Raw genomic sequence first — 10,080 nt, forward strand, 5'->3', positions numbered from 1 at the left:
GGTCACCTCTCTCCGCAGCTCCAGGGCAGTGGTCCGTGGGACCCGACGAGGCCGGAGGAGGGACTTGGGGGAGCCTAGAAACAGCCCAGGGAGCGTCTGTAAAGTGCAACCCTTGCACCGGGCGAAGGGGTGCCGGGCGGCTCCCAGCGGCCAAGGGGGTTCCCCGCCCACACAGCTCCCCTCCACCCTCCGCCCCCCCACCTTCCGAAGCCCCGGGGCGCGAGGTCCGAGCGCTTGCCTCCTGCTCTTTGGCGGGGAGGGAGTGAGGGCGCTCGGGACCGTCCCTGCCCCTAGGGGGAGCTGGGAGTCAGCACCCAGGGAGCGTTAAGTGCGTGGCGTGGGAGTCCCGGCCGCCCAGTCCCCTGGGGAAATGGCAAATGAATTGGGCCTCGGAGGCACGACTCTTGGGTTCCATGACCTGGCGCCTGAAGAGGAGAAGTCTGCGCCTTGGTTTTACTGCCTGGAAAGTGGGTTAGTTTGAAGCTACTCTAGGAACTGATATTCGAATGGGAGGGGGGCCGGGGAGGACTCTTCTACTGGTCCAAGGATTTTGTCCTTTCCCTGTTTCTACTTTCCTGTGCCTTTGGATGAGAAGTAGACTAGCATTTATTGAGCATTCATCAAGCTAATCAGACCATCGTAACTGCCAGTTTGATGCCTGTGTTCCGCTCCCAAATGGGTCCGTTTGTCAGGTCACTCCTATAGGCCCACAATAAATATTTTTGGAGTTACTATTATTATTAAGTCCCACGTGCCAGGCATTGTGTTAAAGTGCTTTACATCCATCACACGTTGGCGTTGTCCTCATTCTACAGATGAGAACACTGAGACTGGAGATTAATCACTTGTCCAAGCTGGGAAACAGCAAGTCTCTACGGAAGCCTGGTTGGCCTGCCTCCAAAACTCCCACTCCATCTTGTTGCCTCCACACACACACACACACCCGGGCAGGCCAGTCTGCCCCACTCATTCCACTCCCAAGCCAGGCCCTGTGTGGGAGATCATCCAGAGATCCTCTCCTTCTCCTCCTCTTCAGGAAGCCCATACAAGAAGTGTTGATGGGAGCTGTGGGCCAGAACGGTGACTCCTTGGGCAAGGAAACAGGTCCAGACCTGGAGGAAGGGAGACCATGAGTCTGGGAAAGAACAAGACCTCTGGGAAGCCTCCCCTCCCTGTGCATCCCCTTCCCCCAATGCCTTCCATCTGTTGCCCCCTTTCTTCGCCTCCCCCATCCCCAAGGCACCCTCTGGCCCTACAGTACCAGGTAGGTGGTGAGGCCCAGGTAAACCGCAGCCAGCAGGGCTACAAGGACGAAGTAGGCAGGGTGGGGGAGGCTGGGCAGGTAGATGATCACGAAGTAGAGGTTGATGGCACAGATCAGCGCCATGATGGAGGATGTGATGGCCTTGCTCAGCCTGGGGGAAGGGAGGGAAGCTCAGGCCTGGTCCCATCTCCTCCTCCTTGTCTCCACTGCCCAAAGCCAGCCTGGAGCTGGGGTGGGGAGAGTGAGGGGATACACAAAGCCACTTTCTCTGGGCTGTGGGGCCTGGAGCAGACCCCTTGCCCACTACTGTCTCCTGGGCCCTCCAGGCTCCACACTGGCAGGATCTGGCAAGAGCAGAGTCTGAGGTGAGAGTGAGGAGCTCAGGGTCTAGAAGCAGCCCCCGACCCCAGATTCCAGATTCCAGCCCTATTGCCCTACACTTGCTAGCTGTGTGAGCCTGCACAGCTTCCTTAACCTGTATGAGCTTATGGATAATGGTAATTCCCACTTCAAGGTGGTTGTGAGGATCAAATGCAGAATTGCAAGCATGGTGTTTGGGGTGGGGAGTACTCACCGGCCGTTGGCAAACTCCTGCATGAGGGCTGGCATACTGGTGAATGTAAGGATAGGCAGCACAGCAAAGGGAAGCTGGGGAGAAGCAGGAGGATGGGGCTGAGGATCGTGGCCCTCAGAATACAGTAAGGAAGGGAGGAGTGGAGCAGGGCTCCATTCGTCCTCTGTCTGTGTGCCCTTGGACAAGTCTCCTAATCCATAATCACTCAGAGGTTTCTCCACCTCTGAGCGTTCCAGAGTTGTGAGGCTCCAAAGCAGGAGAAACATCTGGTCCCAGGCTGCCTGAGTTTGCATCTTAACTCTGCCACTGATCACTTAACTGTGTACATTCGTTTTCCAATCTGCACAACAGACATTCTCCCACAGGACAATGGTGGTTCCTAGCCCTGGGATGTCTATGGGGATTATGTGAGCCTTACAAGCAAACGTGTGTTTGGAATAGTGGGAAGGCGCTGGGGGACTGGGAGGGAGGGTGTGTGTGAAGGGTCCCTCTGAAGGATTGCTGCGGTTCCTCTTTAGCTCTGCAGGGGGGTGGGGGTGGGGGGTGGCTAGGGACCACGGGCTCACCAGCAGGCTCTGCAGCACATTAAGCAGGTCGTTGAGCCCTGACAGGTCTTTCAAGTCCCTGAAGACTGCCACGAGCACGGTGGGCAGGATGGCGCAGGAGCGAGTGAGGAGCACGCGGGCAAAGCGTGACCAGCGCAGCTTCAGGAAGCCCTGGGGTGTGGAGTGGGCATTTTGGTGGTGGGTGCAGGACTAGGGATTCCAAGGGAGGGATCCTCTGTCGTCCCTCAGCCCATCAGGCATCAGGGGGAACGCTCTGTTTTTCCATCTCTGAAATGGGGGAGGCTCTGACCCTAGTTGGTGGAGAGAATGGATGAGGAGAAATAGGGGGGTCCCCCCCCCCCCGGGTTAATGCTTAAGACTAAACTTTTGGGGAGGAGGCGTCTACTAGTTTTGGGTCTGCTGCCTTGAGCCAGTCGTTTCACCTCTCCGCATTTCAGTTTTCTCATCTGTAAAGCGGGGCTTATAATAGTGACCTCTGGGCTGCTTTAAGGATCAGTGAGGCTGGTATCCGAGCCCACGTGGTGTGCCTGTTGACCTCGGACCCCTGGGACTCCCGGCCTGCTCCCCAGGCCCCACCACCTCCATCACAAACTGTCCCGCGTAGGTGCCGGTCATGGTGGAGCTCTGTCCGGCCGCTAGGAGGCCCACCGCCCAGATGTAGAGAGCAGCCGGGCCGAAGAGACAGCCCAGGATCACGCCCTGCAGGGAGGGGTGTGGTTAGAGCCGTGGTACCGCCCCGGAGCAGGCTCCGCCCCCTGGTGGGCGTGGCGACGAAGCCTGCGGGATCCTTACATTCCATGCCCGCCCCCGCCTGTCGCTTACTCCTTGGTAAATGTCCACCTCCACTGTAAGGTTGTTTTTGGGGAAGATCTTGGCGTAGTCGTGGAGGCTGCTGTTGGCACAGACGTCGAACTGTGGGCACCGGGACAGTAGGAGGGAGATGGGAAGTTTCAGAAAATCAGACTGCCAGGTCTTGACCAGGGGTTGAAAACTGGTGACCCGCAGGCCGAATCCGGCCAGATATATTTTGCTTAACAGATGTTTTTTCTCTTTAATGTGAATTTGTTGCCGACATCTAAAATTGAGAAGAATTCACACGGGAACCCAGTTTCCAGGGTTCTGTTGCATTTGTAGGGAATGGCATTACCACAAAGAGACAATTGGCTGGCAGTGAGTCCAGCTGCTCCACGGTCCCCTCTCCCTTACACGGGACCCACTTCCCACAACTCTGAGGCTGGCCTGGCCTTCAAGGCCACATAGCAAGGCAGTGGCCGTGCCCAAATCCCAGGAGACTTGGTCAGTCGTCCCCTGCAGTGCTCAGCCTTCAGTAAGCACCCCACCGCTGGCTAGCAGCTGTTAGAGCCACGTGAGAGAGACCCACTCAGAGAGGAGACAGGCACAGGTCCCAAACCCCAGAGAGCCAGGGAGGAGCTTTGTATCATTGACTGCTCTACCCCCCAGTGTCTAGGCACTGCCTGATAACATAACAAATCCTCAGTAACTATTTGCTGAATGAATAAAGATTGTCAAGAGAGAGGACTCAGAGAAGAATTCCCAACTCCCTGCTCATGCTCAGGCAGGCGCCTACTCCCAGAATGCCCTGCCTGCAGTTTGCTGGACAAATCCTGTCCATCCTTTGGGGAGCACCTGGGATGCGGGGTCCTCTAAGACTCAGCTCCACCCTCCCAGTCTCCTCCTTTGATTGTCCGTGCCTTGCAGGCCCTGGGGTGGGTCTGACTCTCTAAGAGCCCTGCCCCTGGGCAGGGGAGAGCTGTGACTCTCCAGCAGAGTGGGGAAGGGGTCTCAGCCAAAGGCCAGATCGCAGACTTCCTCCCCTACCAGTGCTGGAAGTGCAGACAGACACTCAGGGGCTTAGATGCATTGCCTGGAGTCCCCAGCAAAGCCTGCAGGGCTTGTGTGGGGGGGGGCCTGCCCTGGCTGTGTGGGGAGGTGTCTCTCACCGCAGCCTGGTTTGTTTGCTGGTAGAAGGCCTGTCCAAAGACTGCCACAACAAAGAGATTGATGAAGAAGGAGACAGACAGGGCGATGGTGGCCTCAATCAGGAAGTACATGTTGGCCTCTCGGATGTCTGCCCGGCGAGACCGGTCTATCTCTCTAGACTGCAAAGGTCAGAGGGGAAAGAAAAGCCAAATTTCCTCAGAGCTACCCCGACATTCTCCACCCTCACACGTCTACTGATATTCCCTCCAAACCCCAGTTCTTTCTAAAGCCCTCTCCATGGCAGTTTGGTCATGGCCTTGATCAGCTGACACCCTTCCTGCATGCCCAGTTAATTTCTGCCTCAGGGCCTTTGCACTTACCATTCCCTCTGCTTGGAATATCTTCTCCTCTGATCCTCCTTCCCATCCTTCAAGTCTCAAAGATTACCTCCTTAGCAAGGCCTTTCCCGACTACCTTTTCTAAAGGAGCCCCCTTTAGTCTTTCTCTGCCATACTTCTCTGTTTTGTTTCCTTCAAAGCACCTTTCACAATCCATAATTTTCTTTTTTTTAATTCTTAAATTTTTTAGTTTTAAATTCTTTTTCTTTTTTTCAGAGAGACAGAGAGAGAGAGAGAGAGAGAGAGAGAGCAAGCCCACAAGTGGGGGGGCAGGGTAGGGAGGCCAAGGGACAGGGAGAGAGAATCCCAAGCAGGCTCGGGTCTGTCAGGACAGAGCCGGAGGTGGGGCCGGAATTCACAAACCGTGACATCACGACCCCATCGGAGATCAAGAGTCAGACTTTTAACGGACCGAGCCACCCAGGGCCCCCGTAATTCTTTCCTTTATCTGTTTACTTGCTCATGATCTGTCCCCCCCCACCCCCGCCCCGACTAGAAATGCAAGCCCTAGAAAGGCAGATGGCTTGTCTGCCTTTTCATCATTGACCCCCTTTTCCCACGCATAGTAGATGCTCTATTACTACATACTGAATACATAGAGAATGATTCCCTTCCCGCCTGAATCCGGAAGGCAGGAGCCAAAGGGGCGGGGCTCCAAGTTTGGAGGCCACCGGAGCGTGGCTGAAGGGAGCAGACATCCCTCCCCTTCCCTCAGCTCACCTTGACTAGGGCCGAGTGCAGGTAGATGTTGTGGGGCATGATGATGGCCCCAACGATGCCCACGGCCTGCAGCAGCTCAGGACTGCCGCAGCCGGAGCACGAGGGCAGGAGCAGGTCCCGGAGGAGCGCTACCTGGGCTGGACGGGCCACCACGTACTGTGGGGAGGAGCCTCCTTAGGCCAGGCCACGCCACGTGCAGCCATTCCCACCATCCACCCTGACCCTGGCCGATAGGGGGCTCCTCGAGGAGCCCGGAGGAACGGCCTTGGTGGAGGGTATGGAGGCTTTGGCTTCCCACCTCATAGCCGAAGGTCAAGGCCATAACTGTAATAAGGAATCCAAAAAAGGCTTCCAGCTTGCGCAACCCTAGGGGGAAAGCAAAGGGGAACAACAAGAGCGAGAAAAATGACAAAAATTGTAACAGAAGCAATTATTAATGGCTACTATCTTGAGCAAGTTTCAGGCACTGTGCCAAGTGCTTAACGTATATTGCCTCAGTGAGTTCTCACCACAGCCGGTGAGGTCTGAGCTATTATCGTCCCCGCGTTATAGGCGAAGAAACAGAAGTCTCAGTAACTTGCTCAGGGCCACACAGCCAGAGTGAGGGAGCTGGGAGCCCTTCTCTCAGTACAGCGGAGCTTGGTTTCTTCATTCACTTGTTCCCCCAACCCAGTCCCTTGGGAGATTGAGGGGCACACCCACCGTAGTTGTCAAGGAAGAGGAAGAAGAAAGTGTCCACGATGGTGATGAGGACGCCACCCCAGAGTGGGATTCTGAAACCAGAGTGGCCGGGGTCAGCCCAGCCTCAGGGCAGGACACTGTAGAATCTGGACTCCTGGGAGCGGGGACCCAAGTGGCCCCAGGCAGCTAAGGCAGAGGGGGGTGGGAGTGTGCTGGAGGTGGGAAAATGGCACTAGGCACTGGTGGGGGACCAGCATGGCAGGGAGCTCGGGGCTGCAGTCCTGAAGTCTGCGTGGTGACTGACATCGCTTTACGTTTCTGGGTCCCTGTTCCCCATCGGGCAAATTGAGCAACAGCTCTAAAGTCAGAGGGGACTGGGGGTGAGGGGGATGGGGGGAAGGGCGAGGCCTGGGGAAGAAGGAGCACAAGTCCCCAGCGCTGGACTGAAGAGCTGGGGCCCCTGGTGGCAGTACCGTCCAGCTGACAGCAGATTGAATGCGATAGCCGTGCCGATGACCTCCTGCATGTCCGAGCCCACGATGGCTAGCTCGATGGTCAGCCAGAGGAGAGTGCGGGGCGCCTGGGGGGAGGAGGGAGCACTGCATCAAGGCTGGGCCAGATATTGTTGTTATTTGTTGATGTCCCGGACCTTTCCATACCCGGCACAAACTATGTTTGTCGGCCTTGCCAGCTGGCCTCCAGTTAAGGGAGATTAAAAGGCAGGGAGGGATCACTCTTTCCCCCTACTTCTAGTGGTGTTTCTGGCATCATCAAGGGCACCAGGCTTCCTGGGCTCCAGCAGCGTTGGTGGCTGTTTTGACAGTAGCGGCCAAGCTTCCTGAAGGCAGCAAATGATGGCTCTTGGGCTGCTGCCCAGCAGCTTCCTGATCTTGGATGAACACCCCCTTCCCTTGTTCCTTCAGTCCTCCCATCACCTTTGTGACCACACCTCTGCATTGAATACCTTTGAAAGACCTCACGGCCAGGTCTCTGTTTTCCTGCTTGGACACCGACAACGACCAAGTCCCCAGTGTCTACCCCAGCCGGTGACCATCCCAAGCCAATGCCTACCTATTTTGCACCCTGGGCAGGTCACTTCCCCAGGTTTCAATTTCCTCTCCTGTAAAATGAGCAGATGATGTCTAACAGCCCTCTTAGTCTGGGTACTATTCGTTCGAGCCTCAGTCTTCTCATCTATCAAATGGGCTTGTGATGCCCGACTTGAGATGATTTATTTACTTGATCACAGAAGCTGTAAATGGCTGTTTGGGGTTTGGGATCTGTGGATGCTCCCTGTCCAGGCCCACCAGGCTCACCTTATGGTAGTAGAGATGGCAGACCTCGCCCAAGTCCTTGCCTGTCACCACACCCAGTCGGGCAGCAAGCCGTTGGCAGAGCAAGCCCAACACCGTGGCCCACAGCAGCACCCAGAGCAGCTGAGAGAAGGAAGGGAGAGGCTTTCAGCCTGGTGTGTGTGTCTGGGGGTGGGGGGGGGGGGGTTAGTCTGACAAGTCCAGACTGCTGGTACCCTCTAACCAAGGACGCTCCTTGGGGACAGAGTGAAGGAGGTGAAGTGAGAAGACCAACACCCCCCCCCCCATAACCCCCCATTCTGGCAGGGCTTCCCTGGGGACCCTTCTCTGGCCCATTTGAACGTAATACCCGCTCCCCCAAACACCAGTCATGTAGGCCACTCTGGGGAGATGTGGCAAGCTGGGGGGGTCTCCTCCCACTTAGCTTGGTCACCCCTCCTCCCCGTGGTGCCCCGACTCAATCACTTTGAATCCAGCCACGGCACCAGCCTGAAGATCTGACTCGATGTTTCCCGGGTCCAGGAAAGCGATGCTCATGAGGAAGCCAGGCCCCGTGAAGGCCCACAGCTTCCTCAGGCTGAATGTGCCCTGCGGGTGGGAGTGAAGTGACGAGGTCTTGGGTGGTAGCTCCTGACCTTGGCCAGCCCCCAGCTGAACCCCTCTGGGTTCATCAGCCCGCGCTGGCCAGCCCTGCCCACCACTCCCCCATTGCTGGATCTGCCACCCTAGGGGTTAGTGGAGGGCGTGGGGGTGGGAGGAAGCAGCAGGATTTACTGAGTCATGGTGGATTTACTTTCTGCATCAGTCAGATTCGGCAACCCACAGGCGCCTCAACAGCCTGCCTCATGCTCGCCCTGACTCAGCAGATCCTCAGAGCCCAAAGGGGGTTCTTTCCTCGGGCCAAGCCTGCCGGGTCTTGTTGCTCGTTCCCCAGTCCTCCTCAAACCATGGTCCCTCCTCTCTGTTGTCCACTGAGCCTAGGGTCTCCCCACCCCTAGGAGGCTTGGCCTGGCAGCCTGGGCTTGGCCTGGCAGCCTGAGAATCTGCTAAAGATTCTGGAAATGCGAGGTGACAGCATCCCAGAAGATAGCCTCGAGCCTCCTTCACTTCCCCACATGCCCTCCTCTGGGTCCTTTCCTTTAAGTACTGCAACAAACGCTCAAGGCTCCAACCTGAACTCACCGTAGCCCCTTTCTCTCCATAAAAGCTGGGATTCATTCAGAAAGCCGCTTGGTAATTTTTACACACAATAAAATGATCCCCTGCCCCCCAGCCCCCGGCTAAGAGCTAAGGACAGAAACAGAAAGGGTACAGTATCCACTGTCAATCACTGATGCTCAGAGCTAGAAGGGGCTTCCCACAGTCTTGAGGAGAGCCCTTTGCCCCGGCCTGTGGGATCCCATAGCATCCTGCCAATCCTGAAAGACCCCAGGAAGTTTCCAGCATTCCCACCGGTTCTGTGTCCGGGATGAGGATCTTCTCGCTCAGGTAGGTTGCTCTGAGAGGCTCTTTCTGTGGCTCTGAGCTGGGTGGGCTGGAGATGGAGCCATAGCTGCTCCTGCTTAGACTTTGAGGGCTGCTGTCACCTGCAAAGGGCCCCAGTGAGCCATGGTGAGTGATTGGCTTCTTTCTGGAGGCCCAGGGCTAAAGCCATGTGTCCTCCTTCCCTACGTCCTTCTGGCAAAGTGGAGTAATTGAGGCCCAGTGAACAGTGACTCCCAGCGTGGGTCCATCACATCCACCCCTCGACCAAACATTTCAGAAGATGCGTGGGAAGTAGACCTTCCAGAATTACTCTCCTTCCATGTGAGCACATTGGTTCCCGAACCAGATCTCTCTTGCCCCAGAAGATGCAGAGGAGGACCCTGGGCTCTGAGGAGGGCATACTGATGCTAATATGGATGTCCCTTGCCCTCACTCCTGCCTCCTCCGTCTGCCAGGTAAGCTCCAGGAACTCCAAACACACAAAGGACAGACAAAAGGGATGCTGTGCCCGTGGGGATGCGAAGAGCCCAACCCCAGGCTGGGGTCCGGAATTGGGTGGAGACCGGGACATCCATGGGGGATGGATGCAAAGGGGCTTCCTTTGCCTCCCTGACTCTCCCTACTCCCAACCCCCTTTGGAGCCTCTGATCCCAGAGGGGGCTACTCACCTGTCATGAGGACGGCAGGCGCAGGCACTCTCCGCGCGTGAATGGGATGCTGAGCCTATACTCAGCTCATGCCTCCTCTCTGAGTGCCAGTGCATGTCACTATGTAAGCCCACGCCCTCCTCTCCATCCTCAGCTGATCTAGGCTGTCCTCACACACAGGAGGCATTGTGAAACACGTTCCAAAGGCAGAAGTGGCCAGCTGTGGCGGAAGAGTCTAGGCCAAAAATGCAGGAACTTTCGTTCTCCTCCTGGCCCGAGGCCCACAGCACTTTTGGCCCCCTTCCAGGCGCCCTGAATTCTGTGCCTCCCCAGTTAGCTCTAATTTCAGGACATTTCCTGCTACATGGGCATTCACATCCAGATCACGGGACTGCCTTCTCCAACCACCCCCCAGCCCAGACACAAGCAGTCAGGCCCTTTTCTTCAGTCTGGAGTCCCCAGCCACGAAAGTCCTGATGACCACCCAGGCT

The 10,080-nt window shown here is 56.6% G+C and overlaps 1 protein-coding gene across 1 annotated transcript; it reads right to left on the bottom strand.

Moving 5' to 3' along the window:
• Positions 1-582: 582 nt before the first annotated feature.
• Positions 583-9,762, bottom strand: SLC11A1 (solute carrier family 11 member 1). Its single transcript, XM_058705083.1, has 15 exons — positions 9,611-9,762; positions 8,910-9,043; positions 7,923-8,045; positions 7,461-7,580; positions 6,618-6,724; positions 6,166-6,236; positions 5,762-5,829; positions 5,464-5,619; positions 4,366-4,524; positions 3,227-3,316; positions 2,984-3,103; positions 2,405-2,554; positions 1,839-1,912; positions 1,262-1,415; positions 583-1,112 (listed from the first exon to the last, which is right to left on the bottom strand). The coding sequence occupies exons 1-15, from the start codon at positions 9,615-9,617 to the stop codon at positions 1,002-1,004; spliced, it is 1,644 nt and encodes a 547-aa protein (XP_058561066.1). The 5' UTR covers positions 9,618-9,762; the 3' UTR covers positions 583-1,001.
• Positions 9,763-10,080: the final 318 nt, after the last annotated feature.

The sequence above is a fragment of the Neofelis nebulosa genome, chromosome 2 (genome assembly GCF_028018385.1).
Source record: "Neofelis nebulosa isolate mNeoNeb1 chromosome 2, mNeoNeb1.pri, whole genome shotgun sequence".
NCBI lineage: Eukaryota > Metazoa > Chordata > Mammalia > Carnivora > Felidae > Neofelis > Neofelis nebulosa.